The 18,697-nt window shown below is 38.3% G+C and overlaps 2 protein-coding genes across 2 annotated transcripts in view; both read right to left on the bottom strand.

Moving 5' to 3' along the window:
• Positions 1–7,575, bottom strand: part of LOC127501325 (E3 ubiquitin-protein ligase TRIM39-like) — a 35,449-nt gene extending 27,874 nt beyond the window's left edge. Inside the window, exons 1-8 of the mRNA XM_051873272.1 lie at positions 7,408–7,575; positions 6,475–6,567; positions 3,791–4,368; positions 3,568–3,663; positions 3,150–3,383; positions 2,920–3,058; positions 1,789–1,815; positions 1,064–1,642 (exon numbers count right to left, since the gene is read on the bottom strand). Of these exons, the coding sequence (XP_051729232.1) occupies positions 1,064–1,642; positions 1,789–1,815; positions 2,920–3,058; positions 3,150–3,383; positions 3,568–3,663; positions 3,791–4,368; positions 6,475–6,547 (1,726 nt within the window). The 5' untranslated portion in view covers positions 6,548–6,567; positions 7,408–7,575. The remainder of the gene's footprint in view (positions 1–1,063; positions 1,643–1,788; positions 1,816–2,919; positions 3,059–3,149; positions 3,384–3,567; positions 3,664–3,790; positions 4,369–6,474; positions 6,568–7,407) is intronic.
• LOC127500449 (zinc finger protein RFP-like) overlaps positions 1–18,697 on the bottom strand; it is a 77,537-nt gene that overhangs the window by 46,098 nt on the left and 12,742 nt on the right. The window lies entirely within an intron of this gene.

The following is an 18,697-nucleotide window of genomic DNA, read 5'->3' on the forward strand; positions in this document are numbered from 1 at the left end:
GCCTTGCGCCGCTTCATACTACAGTAACATTAATAATCTCATCCATGAACATGATTTCTGCCCAAGTCTCATCCCGATTCTTTTCCACCGGCTGTGAGGTGAAGACGACATCTCCCAAGAATCCGCGCTCAAACTCGGCGTCATCAAGCTACGCCTTTGTTTTGAATAGGTGACCTCTAGCGGCGAAAAATCTACATATTGTAGCTTTAATCTTTAATTTCATATTAGGTATCTAAATTAATTTATTAGTCCCTCAAGGATTATGCGATTTCAGAATTTAAAGCAAAATTAAGCAAACTCCACAATAGTCAGTATTCATTATTCATTATTCATTATTCAATATTCAATATTCATTGCAATTTTTCTAAATTGCCGCAGATTTCCCACAGATTTTGGGCCTAGACACATTGTGTGACATCATCACAATGCACATTCAGCCAAAGGCCCTGTCCAAAATGGCACACTTCATGTGCACTTTCTGTCTTGTGGACTTACAATGGCCACTGCGTGCGCGTGTCCGCGCCCCCTTTGCGGCTGCTATGCGCCCTCGATGCGCACTTCTGCTGAGCCCACAAGACTGTGGTCCTGTCCCAAATGGCACCCTAAAACCTCACGGTCTTCCTCTGAGTCCGCACTTTCACGACGTAATGCCGATTTGACTGCCGGGTAAAGTCCTCTGCGTAGCTCACAGTCTTGCGGGCTCAGCAGAAGTGCGCATCGATGCCCCCAGACCCCCCGTATAGGGCCTGACAACCATGCCCCCATAGTTTCACAAAATCCCATGGGAAACACTGCATTATAACATTTTGTTGATTTTTTTGTTTGTTTTATTTGGTGTTACTTTTGAAATTAAATGTTGAAATTACATTTTTAAATTATAGTGTTCTCCTTTTAAGAACTACACAGCCCAATGGTTCTTGAGATCTGAAAAGTAATAAAAATGTTTGAAGAATGTTGACTGTGGTGTATTTTCACTGAAAAACTACACAAGAAATGTCGTAAATATTGCCACAAATTTTGAGAAAAGCTGCCTAAAATTTAGTCATTTTAGGCCGCAAAAATCAGAATAAAGTCCCGCGAAATCCTGGAGGGACTGATTTATTGTAATTAACAGGTGTGATGATCAGTGGACTTGAGTTTTTACCTCCATCATTAAAGCATGGGCATAAAAATGGATAGAGATTGCCAGTGAAAGACTGACCAGTGTAAGAGTAGATATGAGAGCTGGACTCCACATCATAAAAGGAGACCAGACCCTCCGAATAATCCACAAACACACCGACCCGCTGCGGTTTCACTCTCAGACACAGAGAGACAGGAGAATCAGCAAAGGCTTTATACTGATTCCCATTCCTCAGCCACACAGTCCAACATCCATTACTGGGACTCAACGTGATCTCTCCCTTCCTGTTAATGAATTCACTGGCCACTCCTAAATCCCATTTAGTCTTTCCCTTCACCTGCACCTCAAAATAAAATCTTCCCAAGGAGAATCCCTCTTTTCCCAGGACACATACACAGTGATCAAATCTCTTTGGGTTGTCTGGACGTTTCTGCTCTATGTCTCCATCTCTCACTTGTTTTCCATCATCAGACAGAATGAGATTAGAATGAGCTGTATCAGGATCCAGAGTCACATCCACTGAGAAAACAGAGAATATGAATCACAACTTCACAATACAAAGATGATTGTGATGATGATGTTTGAAATATTTAATCAGTTCATCATTTATAGGTCAGTAATGAAGCTGTGAATGTAATCTAGTGTAGTCCAGACACACACTGTACCTGCATACTGCTGCAACCTCTTCAGATCTGTAGAGACACATGACAATAAAACATCATCAGATCTTAGAGATGTTTTATGTGTGGAATTATAGACAAGCTTTAAAGGGATATTTAACCCAAAGATTAACATTTGCTGTTAATTTACTCAACCTCAGGCCATCCAAGGTGAGTCAACAGCTTCCGTCACTTTGAGAGTCAAATAACATATTCAAAAGACACTGGTATTAATTTTGTTTTGCCTGTATATATATATTTTTTTTTGACTCTCAGATTGATGGTAGCGGTTGACTTATTGACAATATGACCAAGGAGCACGGTTTCAGCTAAAAATCTTCTTTGTTCTGCTGAAGAAAAAGTCACCTAGATCTTGGACGGCCTGAGGGTGAGTAAATTAACAGCAAATGTTCATTTTTGGGTGAGCTATCCCTTTGTCTTTATCCCTTGTCTATAATTCCATACATAAATATCTCCATTATAACACATGAACAATCACATAAACAATCACAGTTAATAGAAAATGAATGTTTCTCATGGTTGTGGTTATAGTAATGAAGCCTCTAGTACAAGATGAACAGCTCAGAAATTAGAGCTAAAAATACCTGCTCTCTTCAAGAAGAGCTGTGAGGTGATGATGAGACACAAACACATGATCACATACTTCTCTTATTTCAGTTCAGACCAGACTCATTCTTCATTACTGATATTAAAGGTAGGGTAGACATTTTTTTCATAAACACATTTTGTTATACTATACTGAAACTCTCTTCACATCCTGATAGCAATCAATAATACAAGTGGTCCGAATGCAATGATACGATGTCCTACCTGCCTGTTAGTGTATGTATTTCCATATCTCTGTAAGTTGTTTATGTTCATTATTATTGTAATGTCATGTGGTTTGAGACATGAGGTAATTTAACAATGTCTCTTGTCTCATGACGCTTTGCAGACTCTGCTGTGTGCGTTCATGTGTTTTGAAGGAGGCGTGGCTTTGGAGATGCTCTGAAGGGAGGGTGGGATCTTATTCTTTCAAAGCTAGCTTGCTTTTGCTAGCTTTTCCAAAATGGCCTACCCTACCTTTAAAAGATGATAAATATGTGTATCTGTACAGTGTATTTGATATTGCCGTACCAGTTTGTGTGAGTTTCTCCTGTAAAGTGTCCTTAATTTGAGTCAGAGCTCTCCTCAGAGTCTCCAGACTCTCATCAGTCTTCACACTGATCTCAGACCAGTTCCTGGTGTTTCTAGAGCTGCACAGGAACGAGTAAATCTACAGCAGGAGAGAGGAAAATTCCTTCAGCATGGGGAGTGTTATGGTGTCATATACTGCATTATCATTGATCAGAGAGATGTTGACTGACCTGTAGGAGGTGGAGGTGATCTTCAGTGTGTGAGAGCTGCTCCAGCTCAGTGTTTCTCAACTTTAGCTCAGTGATCTCCTGCTCCAGCTCTTCAATGAGCTCTTCCTCCTGTTTCTCTGCTGCTTTCTGCTGCTCCTCCATCATCTCCAGCAGTTCAGTCTGACATCTCTCAATGGAGCGGATGAGATCAGTGAAGAGCTCGACACGGGCTGCTTTCTCCTTTTCTGTGTTTCTCTGCTCAACCACGACAGTCAACAAATTATTATCTGTGTTGCTAAGGTAAGAGTTGGTGTTTCTTTTGCACATACATCTGTGTTTCTGTAGTTTTCAAAATCCAAGATCTGAACTAAAATTTGTATATATATAAAAAATATATATTTAAATTAACTTATTATAAATGAAATTATTTTAAACACACTTTTCTGACTTCTGCTGAATGTTTGATGTCTTGAATCTTCTTGATTCTTTCCTTGATCGTCTGCTGCACATCTTTCTGTGTCTTTATCAGTTGAGTCTATAGACACAGAACAACACAATATATGTTTTTATAATTATTTATTTAATAAAATCAAACTTCATTGTCACAGCTTGGCTGAAAATGATGAGCGTTTTAAAATCAGTTTGTTAGTGACTTCTACTACCTTCTTCTCTTCACTCTCCTCTTCTATAGGAACAGTGTTGTGGTTCTTGTGGTCTGTTACGGCACAGATCGGACAAACACATGTCTGTTCATCTCTACAGAACAGCTCCAGAGGTCTCTCATGTTTCTGACATATATAATCCTCCAGATTATTCACAGGTTCCATGAGTTTGTGTTTCTTTAAACCTGCCACTGTCAAATGACGCTCCAGGTGAGTTTCACAGTAAGAGCTCTGACACACTAGACACGATTTTATAGCTTTCAGCTTTCTTTCCTCACAGATGTCACACAGAACTTCAAGTTCTGTGTGATTTTTTTTCACATGTTTTTTCTCAGGACGTTTCTTTTTATAGTGATCTACAACTTCTCGGAGTGTGGTATTAATCTTGAGATCAGGTCTTCGCTTGAATGTTTCTTTACAATATGGACAGTTGCAGGTCTGGCTGTTGTCCCAGCACTTATTCAGACAGGTCTTGCAGAAGTTGTGTCCACATGGAGTGCTGACTGGATCAGTGAACACGTCCAGACATATAGAGCACTGAAGCTCCTCAGTCAGTCGAACACTGGAGGATGACATTGCTGGAAAAACACACTTTTAAATTACTTACAATTTTAAAGACTTTTTAATCTAAAGTCTTCTGCTTAAATGACTAAAATAATAATAAATATTGCTGCAAGCAGCAATTAGGGGGCCAAGCACAACAGAAGCAAACAAGGAAGCTAGCAGCAGACCAACAATGTCATAATGGACTGTGATAGTAACTAAAGCCCTGGATACACTGCATGATTTTAGCAATCCTATAAGATCATTACTTTATCACATTGTGCGACATGGATCTACTAAACTTGGGTATGACATGCATGTAGACTGTACGATCATGACACCTATTGACCCGTAGGCTACGATGCAAGTTTCTATTGAAGAATAAAACGTCATCAGCATGCGCTAGTGGTAAACAAAACACTATGTTGAATCACACTTTGGAAGCTTTTATGTGTGCTGAAAATAAAAAGGAAGTGGCAAAAGAAGAAGGGAAAAGAGCTTGAGGTAAGCAGTTTTAAGTTTTAGCGCCATGTCGCGTTGATTTCATGTCGCATTTTTATTGGCTGGTCAGTAGACGTAGGTCGTAGCAGCAAACACATTGTGTGTTGATCATGCTGAATTTCTGACACTGTCAGAAAATGATCGTAGCCTATCTTTGGTCGCAAACCCGGAAAAACGGCCATCTTTGAACCTCTCTCATTGTACGACATAGGACCACTAATTAAGAGCCACGATCACAGAAATTGCCACGATTATTTCACAATGGCAGTCTTTCGTCTGGGACAGCCAAAAATCGTGCAGTGTATCCCGGGCTTTAGACAAAGACACTGCATGCCAATTTTGAAGTCAATCAGGCCAACAGTACTGTAGTTAGAGCCAATGTCATGTTTTGTTCAATTATAGCACCACCAAGTGGCAGTCCCACCATTTTTTTTGTGTGTCCTTAGAGTGCCCCCATACATAAGCGTGTCAAATTTGGTGAAAATATCTCATTTTGTTTAGGATATCTCATTTGGCCATCAGCATGTAGTCAATGACCTATGTTTCCAATTTTCCTACAGTGGTTTCGTCTCGATCAGACTAACGGTTTCTAAGATATTTATGAATGTTGTTTAAATGCTAATCACAACGTTGTACTAACCATAAGGCGAAACCTAGCATGTTTGGTATCGTTGGACTTGGCAAGGATTCAGGAATCCAAGGAGATGACTCCCATGAAAATAAGTCATCCACATGCAAAGTTCTAAGCATGTAAAAAAAATTTCACCACTAGGCGGTGCTGGTCCAAAGCTTCTCAGTCTCCTTATGATGCGTTCTTGCGTTCGTAAAATACAGCATTTTACTACAAAATTCAAAATGGCCAACGCCCAAAATGGCAGACATGGGAAAATTGGATATCATTGGCGTGACTTGGCATGATTCCCATAATCTAACCACTTTTATGATTTTTGGACAAACCGTTCAGAAGTTATAAGCAAAAATAGCCATTTTTGTATCTAGGTGGCGCTGCGCTGAAACGCAGAATGCTTGTGATAACATAGACCAAGTTTGGTCTGAATACGATAAAGCGTTGAGGAGATAGTGCCTTACGTCTATTTTTACAAGCGCTATAAAATACGTAAATTCATTTGCACATTTTTCAAAACCGTTTTGACAAATCAACTTGAATTCCATAACTTTTTGCCAGCATGGAAGATGATCTGTTTAAATTTTCATGAAAATCGGAGCAACGGCATAGAAAGGGTTAGAAAAAGTAGGGGGTTTTTTTTCTGGAAAATTCAAATTGTTATGATTGAATCAGCTTGAGCCAAGGAATCAGAGGAAAAAATATTTTTGTTTCTAGCCCTTATGGTTCAAAAGCTATTAGTATAAATGCAAGTGAAAATTTGGACAGTTGGTGGCGCTAAAGGGATTGAGTTAGAGACAGCAAAATCGGTGTGGTTAATGTTGGGACTTATCTCTATCTGTGCACCAAATTTCACAACTTTCCCATAAGCGGTTCTATGGGCTGCCAAAGACTTCCAGAGCGAAAGAAGAAGACGAAGAAGAAGAAGAACGCCAATGGATACAATCTGTGCTTGGCCCCTAATAATAATTAGTATTATTATTTAGGGGTGGGGGTTGGGGGGAGACTAACTTACATGGAGGTTTACGCTCTATACTCTGTCTACTGAATATTCTTGCTTTTGTTAATCTTGGTAAAGATGCTGCCATTGTTCTTTCCCTCTTCAAGCCTTTTCAAGAAAAAAAAAAAAAAAAAAAAAACATATTGTGTTTCATAAAGTATGACCAATGGACTGATAAGAAACATCTTCCTGTTCCTTGTAATAATGAGCATATTTTTGGCCACTGAGGTTTAAATATTACCTCAAGAGTCATAGTTTGGGTTACTTATTATTTCATATATAAGTTAATTTCAAAGAGCAAACAAACTATTAACTCTTGGGAACAACTCTTCATCTCTTTATAACCTCTGAAAGAGAGTGATGTTGAAGTTATTTAAATGCGTTACTTTTTCATTTAAAACCAAATTGGATCATTCATGACAATTTAATGATTCAATTTAATCAATATTTATATTAAATTGGTTAAATCTCATGCAAGATTTGATAATGACAGAAACACAATCTTTCCTTTTAAACACAGTGAGAGACTCATAAACTCACTGAACAATTTAAACTTTGACCTGCTGTTTAAATTAAAGAAAGAACGCCGTACAAGTGATATATCTTTCAACAAAAAATAAAATTAGACACATCTCTCCACAAAATATATGTGTGATCAGGAGTAATTTTCATATTGTTTAATGTAAATGTGACTTTCAGCTGCAGTGTAGCAGGTTTGTGTTCAGTCTGTCTAGAGGTCATTTAATTCTGTTTTCTTTAGTCTTTATGCCCTTTGACAAAATGACAGAAACACCAAACTTTGCTTTACAACCAATCAAATGACATACTTTTAATATAATTCTGATACCATTTCAGTGCAGCAAACAATTAAAGTAGTTTAGTATTTGACCCTAACTCTTACATTAGAAACCTGTTCAGGACAATCTCTTTTATATTTCTGTCACTTACCTTTGAGTATCAGATGTGTCCACAAGACTCTTTGAACAGCAGATAAATAGAAAGACAAATAAATAAACAGATAAATAACAGATAAATATTCTGTTGTTTAAAGAGGTTGATCGCTTCAGGCGTCCATGTTGTTGTTGATCAAGGTTCACTTTCTCTGAATCTCTCTGAACTACAGTGATGTCAGAGCTCCTCCTGTATTTACACACTTACATTTGTTTCTGTATTGGGTGTGTTGGGTTCATGTATGATTGTATTGGAACTGATGTTTTTTTTTTTTCTTTTTTTTTTTTCAGATTCATCTCAACGTTTGTACTGTACAGCCTAAGTGAACCAAAGAAGAAATATTTGCATAAGTTTCTAAATGTTTTTTGTGATTCACAGAAGAAAGTCATTCAGGTTCAGAATGACATGATGAGTAAATGATGACAAAATGCTGTTCTGGTTGGGATTCTCTGCAAGTGGTGCAATTTATTTGTTTAGGCTACTCCATACACCAAGTATAAACAGGTATCATGCAACAGAAGAGGAGACTCGTGACGGTAATGCAACAGGCTTTATTGACAGAAAGGTGCAAAGGCAAACTTGAGCAGGTGAGTAGATCAGTGATAACGGTGCGCTGACACTTAACTTGAAAAGAGTTTTGTAAGAGGTATCTATGCTGGGCAGAGGATCAGGCTCAGGACTGAAGAAGATGAGGACCCGAAGACGAAGAATCACTGTAGTTAGGTTTGTTTGTAGAAAGGCAGTTAGGCAGTAACATACCGTAGTTGTAGATAAGACCAGACACTGAGTGTTGGTGAAGCACTGTCATTTATGTGTGGCTGTGATGAGGTGCAACAGGTGTACTGAGTCAGAATTTTGGTTTGTGATCATGTAGGAGGAGTTATGGGATCTGGTGCTTAAGGTGTAGCTGAGTTCGTGACAACAGGTTTGTTACTATTAATATTTTTTAATAGCTGCATTTACATTTGTTGGGTCTTGGAATGTGTGAGAATTTACGACCTACTGTAATAAAACACAATGTAAATATGCAAATCATTTCAAGTTTTCTCTATATTTTAGTATTGCATTACCATCTACAAATAAGAAGACATAATTCCCAAAAGTCTGGTGAGGCTGCCATTCTGTTTTAGTTTTCAGGTGCTTTATTGGCATGACAAATATTTGTACATTTATATTGCCAAAGCATTTGTAGCATTGCTGCATACACTGTTGAAAATTGCTGTAAAAAAACGGCCACATTTTGACAGTGACAAACTGTTTTCCATGAAAACATATATAATAATATCAAATATTAAATATTCCCCATCTCCCATCAGTCCCACGGTACCACCTCTGCCTCCACTCAGTAGCGTGGCACCATCTTGGACCTGCTGGGAGCCATCTCCTCCTGGGCATGAGGAGTCCGAGGCTCCACTCCCAGCCTCGGTGCGCTACAATCTCCCCCAACACATCGCCCTGGCTCCTGCGCATGCACTCCTTCCAACCTTGACCTCAGCGTGAACCATCGGCCATTTGATCTCGGGAGGTCGTCGCCTCGCCTCCATTGTGGCTGCCTAGATCTTCACCATCTCCCCACCACCTTGGCTCTTCGGCTGCGCGTTTAGCTCCATCCATGCAGTCCTTGCCTTCTGTCATCCCCATGACAGTTCCCATCAGTACTCCTCCATGGCTCCTCCCTCCAGCAATGCCGCCGTGGGGCACTTCCCTGGCTGTGGCCTGGATAAACATCCAGCATCCCCTGCTCAATGTCATCCAGTGGCTCTCTCCACCTCCATCACCACCTTAGACTTTTTTTGTTCGTCCTCCTCCCGGTTATCCGTCCACCTCCAGAGCCTCCTCCTGCCTGTTTGTGCCATCCCTTCACCAGCCCCCTTCACCGTCCCTTCACCATCCATCTATTCATCCTCCTCGCCTCCGCTCTACAGCGCGAGGACGTGCCTTCCGGAAGGAGGCGTTCTGTTATGGTTCAGTTTGGACTTTTTGTGTTTTGCCACCTTCTGCCTGAGTTAATCATTTGTTGTCATGGTTATTAATTTGATTTCGTCATTTGGTTCAGCTGTGTTCACCTCATTACCCTGTGTATAAAAGTTCTAGTATTTTCACTTTTTAGTTGTACGGTGTTGTCTATGTTTGACTTGTGTTGCCTCTTTCCTGGAATATATTGTTGATACTATTAAACTCTGTTTGAAAATTTAACTTTCGTCTTCGTGCATTGATACCATTGTAGTAAGGTTAGTTGATACAGGAAGAAGGAGGTGGGAACCGGCAAATGTTTAACAAAACTTTAATATAATTATCAAATAAACAAACAACAAAACGAAAGTAAAATGCCGGCAGTTCCTCACGCACAACTGCCGGCCACACAAACATAACAAAACATAAAGTAAAATCCAGGCCTGGTTCTCTCTCGTCCTTCACTGTCGTCGCTCCTCCTTTTATGCTTCCAGAGCTCCTCCGTGAGAGATACGAGACCGGTGCAGCACGCAGCTGACGCTCATTATCACTCGCGTCACCGGCCTCGCGCCGTTCCCTCACGGCTCTCGCCCCGCCCTGCTCGTCACAACCATACAAGTTTGTGACATTACTAACCAGATTGACTTTATTTTTGTCATATGTCTACATAAGTTCCTATTGAGAACTAACAGAGGAAATCTTAGATATTGATGAATTATTGTTTCATTTGACATTGGAGACACGATGGAGATCAGTGTTTGCTTTAGTTGGGCTCTTGGTCTCAATTGGAAGTTTGTCTCATTTGTTGAATTCTTGATTTGGAATCAATATCAGTTTCTAATATTTTAAGCAAAATTCTAACAGAAATCTCTATAGGACATTGTCGTTTTGTGGCATAAAAGGTCCTGCGATCTTTATCTCTCAGCTCATTCTCTGCTGAGTTTCCAGTGGAGGTGATTTTTAGACCTAGATAGTTATACTGTGATGAGTGAAATATGTGATATCCTAGGCTAACTTCAATGGTATTATATTGGCAGAAAAAAATGGGTTCTTACTCGTCACAGATGTCAGTCAAGAATCCGTAAAGAAGTGTGAATTTAATCAAACACAAAAATACAAAAATATACAAAAAAATCCTGTTGGCTCCTGTATCTTATGATATTTAAAACTTTATCTTGAGTTACCTTAAACGTTTAAACAAGTTTTATTCATAAATGACAGATAAAACTGTTTCTCCCTTATTTCCTTTGCCCAAACTATTCAGGTTCAATCTTCTGTCACAACAAGTGGGCGTAACCATTAAAGAAACAACAGAAATTATACATCAGAAAACAAATACTGAATTACATAAACACAGGAAATATCAGAATTGCCTCTCAAAGAAAGTTACAAAAATGATGATTTTTACTTGCAAAACCAACACTCTAAGTAAACAATAATAATATACAAATTCTTGACATATTAAATTGGCTCTTACATCGACTATAACAGTATACATTATACCTAAAATTTGTCTTTGTGTGTGTTTGGTTTTGTTCAAAAATAGTTCTGTATTTTATAGTCATCTTACCTGGACATATTGGTACCTGAGTTGCTTGACTTGTTCAGAGTTCCTCTCAAATTGCACAGTGTACAACTACTTCATCCTTACCTGATGTTTTTCATATTTGCAAATGTAATGTTGTCTGCCAACACTCTGTCTCGAATCTCAGTGAGTTTTATGCCATTGTTTCTGATGACCATATCAACGATTGCAGTTTCCTGCACATCAGTGAACATCCTACTTCTCCCACCTGTGTGAGGTAAACATCGGGTTCTAAGAAGAATTGCAAAAGCAATTACACACAAGTGGGTTTGGAGGCTTTACTCTATTTACTTCTGCAATGTGCAGCTCATGCCCTTACAGAATACAACTTACCTGTTGGTTTGCTAGAAAACTCTAACAATAGATGCCACTGTTGAGCGTTGCAGATTTGGCAGACCAGCTTCACTCATTGAGAGACCATGGCTTATTGCATGATCAATTACAGTAGCTGTGATCTCATCTGAGACTACAGCTCTTGATCTTCCTCTTATTCTTATTCTTATTCTTATTCCACCATGCATATGTATTCCTCTCCCTCTCCCAGCCACTCTTCTTCCTCTTTCAGCCACTTCTCTATCTCTGGCAGGTTCCATGTTTACATCACAATACAAAACTATACTTAAGTTGTCTCCTTTTGTATAGATAGTAATGAAATTGAAAGAGTAACACCTGTGTAGATGTTCAGCTACAATGGGAATCAGCTGTGCTTGGTCCAATTGTTTTTATAGTATTTAATTTTTAGATTCTAAATATATTTCATTACAATATTACTGTAGTACGGAAGCCCTAAACTACGGAAGCCCTAAACGGCCATGGATTATTATTTTTTTCTATCTTGTTTTCTCGTGATCACGACTTATTTTCTCGTGATCTCGAGATAACAAAAGTTGTTTTCTCGTCATCACGACAAAAAAGTTCTTTTTACAGTGATTGATTCTGAAACACACTGTACCCGGATTCTACTGTTGCTATAGTAACGAACACAACTTTCACGCGCATCTGATCGACGGATAAATCATGCGCTCTTATATCTGGTGGATATTTCAGCAAAATGTTTAGGCTACTTCACTTAATAATAAAGTTTACAATAAATAAATAGATATAGGCTAATCAATCACTGTTCAATAAATGTACGCTAAACATTTTATTTGTGTAATTAACATGTTTAATGATCAACAGAGCATTCAACATCTCAAGCGCAGCCAGAGTGCCTTCAGAAAGATGCCAGATTATTCTATAATTCTAAAAATTATTAGATTAAACCCACTTTATTTTCCTCATTCGTTTGAAATAAAATTATATTACATAATGTGTTTGTTATTTTTATTCGTCATGTAGGATAGGCTGTGATATCATTAAACTGTCTTCCTCCAGCTTCCATTAAAAAGAGTTGCAATACTCCAGATTTCCAAAAAACAAAACTTTAATCCAGTTGATATAGGCTAAAACAATCTTGGGATGCTGTTTGAGAAGAGTGTTTATGTATGTGTGTGGTTTCCAACAAAGAAATGTATAAAATACAATAGGTTACACAATATCACTGAATTAAATGACATAGGCTACAAATCATATTTCTTATCAATATACACTGAGTGACATGAGGTAAACGAACACTGAAATTGCGATGATTAAAATGGCGTCTTAAAGATACACAATAAGGTGCAAACAGAATACTATACAGTGACATCAAAATTAGTTTTAATAAGCAATAAGTTTAGTATCACACCGAACTATTGCGGTCGTGAAACTGTGGTGAGTCATGCACTAACGATAACAGATACACTTTCAAGCAAAATAATCATATTCAAGCATTTAACAGTTAAGTTAATTACTTAACACACACAATACTGCACAAAATAGAGCGATCACGAAGACTCTCTCTGTCCGAAACTCGTACAATCTGGGCCAATATGAACTAATACAGTAAAGTGGATATTTACCGCACATCATCAGTTAAATTTGGTAATATACTGACACATGTTGGCACATTTGTGTAATTTAGAGCAGAGATTAAGTCGTGATCACGACAAAACAAGATAGAAAAAAATAATAATCCATGGCCGTTTAGGGCTTCCGTAGTTTCTAATATTTTAAGCAAAATTCTAACAGAAATCTCTATAGGACATTGTCGTTTTGTGGCCTAAAAGGTCCTGTGAGCTTTATCTCTCAGCTCATTCTCTGCTGGTTAAAGTTTCCAGTGGAGGTGATGTTTAGACTTATAGATAGTTATGTTTGAGATGAGTGAGATATGTGATATTAGTTCCTACATGCAAATATTTTACCTTTATTTTGGACATGTTTTTCAATTAGATTATAACATGTACAGTAGGACTGATCAGAGGTGCAGTAATTTGGTAAAAAATAGAAATTTGACTTCTACTCAAGACATTGTGTGTCATGATGAAGTCCAGGAGTCTGGAGTTTATTATACTACAGAATATCTTTCCCAGGGTGCTGCTCACACAAATGGTTCTGTCAGATTTATCTCTATTTTTAAAAATTGGTATATTCAGTCCTTGATTTCAGATGTCAGGGAAGTGACCAACACTCATATCACCATATTGAATAATTTCAGGTCCAGATGCTTTTTAAGGTTTAATGGTTTTAATTTTGTCTTGAGTTCCTTTACATTAATGGTGCAGTCTAATGGACTTTGGTTTTCTTTAATTGCCAGTATTAATTGCTAGTATTTCCAATTGTTTGTTTGGATATTTGATTTTGCTTACAATGTCTGTTTCTACTTTATTAAATAGTTTTTGGAAATGGGTTCCCATATTTTTCTATTTTTAATTGCCAGTTCTTCATGTTTTTTTGAGTTTTTTTCCCAATCTCCCAAAATTGGTTTGTATTGACTGACTTCTCAATTATTGTCAGTTGTTTTGGGGTATATATATATATATATATATATATTTTTTATTTTATTTTATTTTATTTTATTTTTTTTTTTTTTTTTTTGCTTTTGTTCTTTGTTTTTTATGTTTGTTTGTTTGTTTTCCGGGGGGGTGGTGGTTCTGAGTGTATGTTTGTGCTTTAGTGTTTCACGTTAAAGTCTCTGTATTATCAGTTTTCTTCAAAAAATAAAAAAGATAGTGTTCTATTAATGAAATAATTAAAATAATTGATGATACACAAATGTTTTAATATCAAACGTTTATTTGTCTACTTTACTTGTATATATGCATTACAAAAGATTAAAAAACAAACTCTAAACTAATTTAGATCTGCTGTAAAGTATATTCCAGTCTGAACCTTCACTCCCCATATATCTCTCCAGCATGTGAAAATTATCTTTTCAGACAGAGACAGAACATTTCAAATAAGCACATTTCACATAAGATTTGCAACTTTAAGCACAACTTTTGGGCAGAGTTTGTTTGGGCCTTCAGCTGTTCTTTCCTGTAGCCTTTCTCTCCTCATCTATTGCATCTGAAATCACATGGTCTGAATCTATTTGAGAACTTCATGACTGTTCAAAAAGTATGCATGTGTATAGTATTGTGGCAAGCAGGACAAGGCCGAGGGTCGTGAGAACGGGGCGAACTCAGGGAGCATAAAAGGAGGAGCGACGACAGTGAAGGACAAGAGGGGACCAGGCCTGGACTTTACGTTATGTTTTGTTTATGTGTGTGCGGCAGTCATCCATGAGGGGCTGCCGCTTTTACTTTTGTTTTGTATTTGTTTGTTTATTTATTAAAGTTTGTTGAATGTTCGCCGGTTCCCGCCTCCTTCTTCCACACTCCAAACCTCACTGCAAGTATGAATAAAGTATTATCAAGCATGAATGTGTGTAGTATAAATGCAATCTGAATCTATACATCCACTGCCATGTTAGCATTGTCATGTGAGCTATAGAGTTACCTGTGTGGTATCCCTGTCATTCATGACTCTCCTCCCATGGTCTGTGGATAGTAAAGTGTCCATTGGATGTCAACTTCAGAATCTTGGCAGAAGAAGTAGGACACATTTTATTACCTATATGTTTTAAGAATACTGTGAATTCAGGGCTGGAGCCTATCCCAGTTTCTTAGGCCAGAGGCGGGGGAGAGCACCCTGGACAGATGACCAGTCCAAGGGCTCTCACACACCAATCACACACAGGCAATTTTGACTGTCCAATTCACCTGCATGTCTTTGGACTGTGAAGGGGAGGAATTTTCCTCCCTGACACAGAGTTCCTCCCTGCATGTTCTTCCTGTGTCAGGGAGGAACATTCCTCCGGGTACTTCACTCTCTCCGAATCTCTTTGAACTACAGTGATGTCAGAGCTCCCCCTGTATTTATACATTTACATTTGTCTCTGTATTCAGTGTTTTGAGACTGATGTTTCTATCAGATTAATCTCAGTGTTTGTACATAGCCTGGGGACCTTCTTGCTGTGAGGCAACAGCTCTAACCACTGAGCCATCGTGCTGCTGTATACATAAACAATAAAATTAACCATAAAGCATATATACATGGATATTGTTTTCAGATTTTTAATTACAAAAAAAAAAAAAAAACATTTTCAAAGTACATTTTTATATCATACTTATCAGGGCAAGCTCATTTATTGTAATTAAAAGATAAATACCAAAGTTTGGACACGCTTGAAATGCAGAAGTTTCTCACAGTCTTAAAGACTTTGTGATCTAATTTCTACTGTTTATATAGAATCTCATGATGCACCTCATGAAGCTTGACAAGAGTTTCTAGAGTAGAGACAAAGAGTGGCGACTTAGAAGAAACTTAAATATGTAAGGGATCTTGTACAGTCAGCTGATAATAACTGCAAAATGAACCTGATAAAACTAAACCTAAAGCTGATCAGTATCCTAATGTGAAGCTCATTACACAACCACTTACCAAATAAATAAATACATAATGTGCTTGAAGAGTATAAAGCCATCAATACATTGTCAAGTGGGATGAGAAGAGCTCTTGTTAATATATAACACAACAGAGACATGGGTAAGCCACATTTCCATATTTAAGATTATTGATTGTCATGCATAACTTTTTGATGATTAATATTTGTATTTGCCTAAAAATAATTAAGAGTCTGACCTCTTTCTAGAAAAATATGTAATTTGTAAAATGTAAGACTTTTGGTATGCTTGCACTGTTATTTATTTATATGCTGTCCCATATATGTGTATTCATCTTGATAGAAGTAGTCCAGCTTCATCACAGGGAGATCTGCACTTGGAATTGTGACTTTGTTTCTGTCATTAAAAGACCCATTTTCCAGTAAGACTGACTTTCCTTTTACAAAATATATATTTACAGTGAACTGAATGTTTTTCCTTAAACAAGTTGTTCACCTGAAAATGAAAATTGTCATTTACTTATACTCATGCCGCACCACAGACGCCACGTATGACCTAATTTCTTCCATTATTCATAATATAACCTTTGTGTGCTCCTCAGAAGATAGAATGTCTTACAGGTTTGGAACAACATGAGTGCAAATAAATGATGATAGAATTTTCAGTTTTGGGTGAAATATTCTTGTATTGTAATTGATACTTGACTCTGAATTTTCATCTGTTACTAGTTTTGATACAGGGATGTGAAATGATTCTGTTTTTGTCAGGGATATGGTTTTTGTGTCTGTGTTTGTGTGTGTGTGAGTTGGTGTATCCTGGGGCGTGGCCATGCTCTCCACTCTGTGGCTGATTGCTGAATGTGACTCACCTGTTTCTAACCTGCCTGCAGTATTTAAACCCTGGTTCTTCGGCTGTTCATCACCAGTTCTTTCAGGCCTCTCAGTATCTTTAGACCAGTTCAAGTTTGTGTTTTGTTGGAGTTCTGATTCTGTTTTTTCTGTGCTTCAGATTTCTCTCATCCTGCCACGCCACGCCCAGCCAACAAACCTCAGCTCTACCAACACACCTCTGGCTGGTTTATTCTCCAGTCCACCTCTATGATCTTCACCAGTTATGAGAGATGGACAGTGCTATCTAATTTCTGACAATAAATGACTTTTATTTGCATTATATTTAGTCCGTGTTCTGCTTTTGGGTCCAAAACTGTGTTTGGTTACAACAGAATGATATGGCCATGAATTACAGACCCAGCAGACACAGATTCAGTTCACAAAGCTCTTTCTGGTCAAGGTACACTCCTGGGACAGCATGAACTCCAGCTTCAGAATCTCACAGAAAGCAGGTCAGATTTCTCATATTAGCAGTAAATTAAATTTCTTCTCTTCTTGCTCAGTGGTTTACCAGTGCTCAGTCCAATCAGCCTGCTTCTGCAGTCCCACCAGCATCACCACCTCAGACTGTCCATCCTTTACGTGAGGGTCATGTTCCAGACCCTGAACCATACTCTGGTGACTTGGGTAAATTGTAAGTCTCAGGTTTGGAAAGCTTTCTGCCATGTGCTTGGTGCCACTGTAAGTTTGTCCTCTGGTTTCCACCCTCAGTCTAGTGGGCAAGCAGAGCAGGCTAACCAGGAGCTGGAAGCAGCATTATGGTGTGTGGCGGCAAATAATTAATCGTCCTGGAGGACCAATCTCACCTGGATTGAATATGCTCACAATTCCCCTGTCCAGATCTGCCACTGGAATGTCTGTATTTGAATGTTCATTGGGATATCTGCCTCCTTTGTTTCCAGTCCAGGAGAATGATATTGCAGTTCCATGAGTTCAAGTCCACATTACTCGCTGCTGTAAGATCTGAACGGAAGCCCGGTCTGCCCTGCTGATCACAGGGCAGCTGATCGCAATCACCACCTTGCTGACCGTTGTCGAATCCCTGCACCCAATTACCAACCAGGTCAGAAGGTTTGGCTTTCCTTTCAAGACAGATTCTATGAAACTCAGTCAGTCCACTTTTGTGCCAAAGCAATGATAAATGATCCACAGTTTAGCCCACATAGACTTCTGTTGTGCTCACTATTGAGAAATGTGTCCTAGTGATTGTAAAAACCTGTAATCTCAGCGTTTGTATATAGCCAATGCAAGTGGACCAAAGAAGAAATTTTTGTATACATTTCTAAATGTCTTTTGTGATCCACAGAACAAAGCCACGCAGGTTCAGAATGACATTGAGTAAATCAGGCCCCACACAGGCCCCGATTTGCAACCCTCAACGATCTGGGGGATGTGGCCCAATTCGAGGCTTCTCACAACCTAGAAAGTGGAGTGGAGTAAAAAGTGACCTAAGTATTGAGAAATATGTCCTGGCAATTGTTTTTTAGCAGGAATCATGCCCATCAACAGAGGTCATTGCTGAAAGTTTGGAAGACTCTTTAACGTCTCAGAGGATCCACAAATCACAAGGCCATGATCAGGCTTGATCTCTTCTAGAAAAACTTTTGAGAAAAGTCAAAGACAGCAGTCTTTATCTATTTTACATCTGTCACAAACTGGAGAAATTATATATTTTACTCAGTTCAGTTTTGGAGTAATACAATCTGTGCCACTTAGAACTTAATCAGCCTGTGTCTCACATATTGAGCAGCCTTGAATCTTACTAAGACTTTCATTTCAAGTTTCATCAGATACTTCATCAAAATCTTTAGTCCAGTCTTCTTTTATATATATTGTGTTGATAGGCAATTAAAAAACTTTAACCCAGCGTGAAACTAAATGTCTAGAGCTTGACAAACATTCCTCAAATGCACTAGTCTTTAGTTTGTTGATAAACTGTCAAAATTCAGCACTTTATGTGCTGAAGTAGGAAAAGTCACAGAGTCTTGTGAAAAATAACTTTTCTTCAAATTACGAATTAATTACACAGAAAGCAAGCAATTAACGAGCCCTCC

This window comes from Ctenopharyngodon idella, chromosome 19, assembly GCF_019924925.1.
Source record: "Ctenopharyngodon idella isolate HZGC_01 chromosome 19, HZGC01, whole genome shotgun sequence".
Lineage (NCBI taxonomy): Eukaryota > Metazoa > Chordata > Actinopteri > Cypriniformes > Xenocyprididae > Ctenopharyngodon > Ctenopharyngodon idella.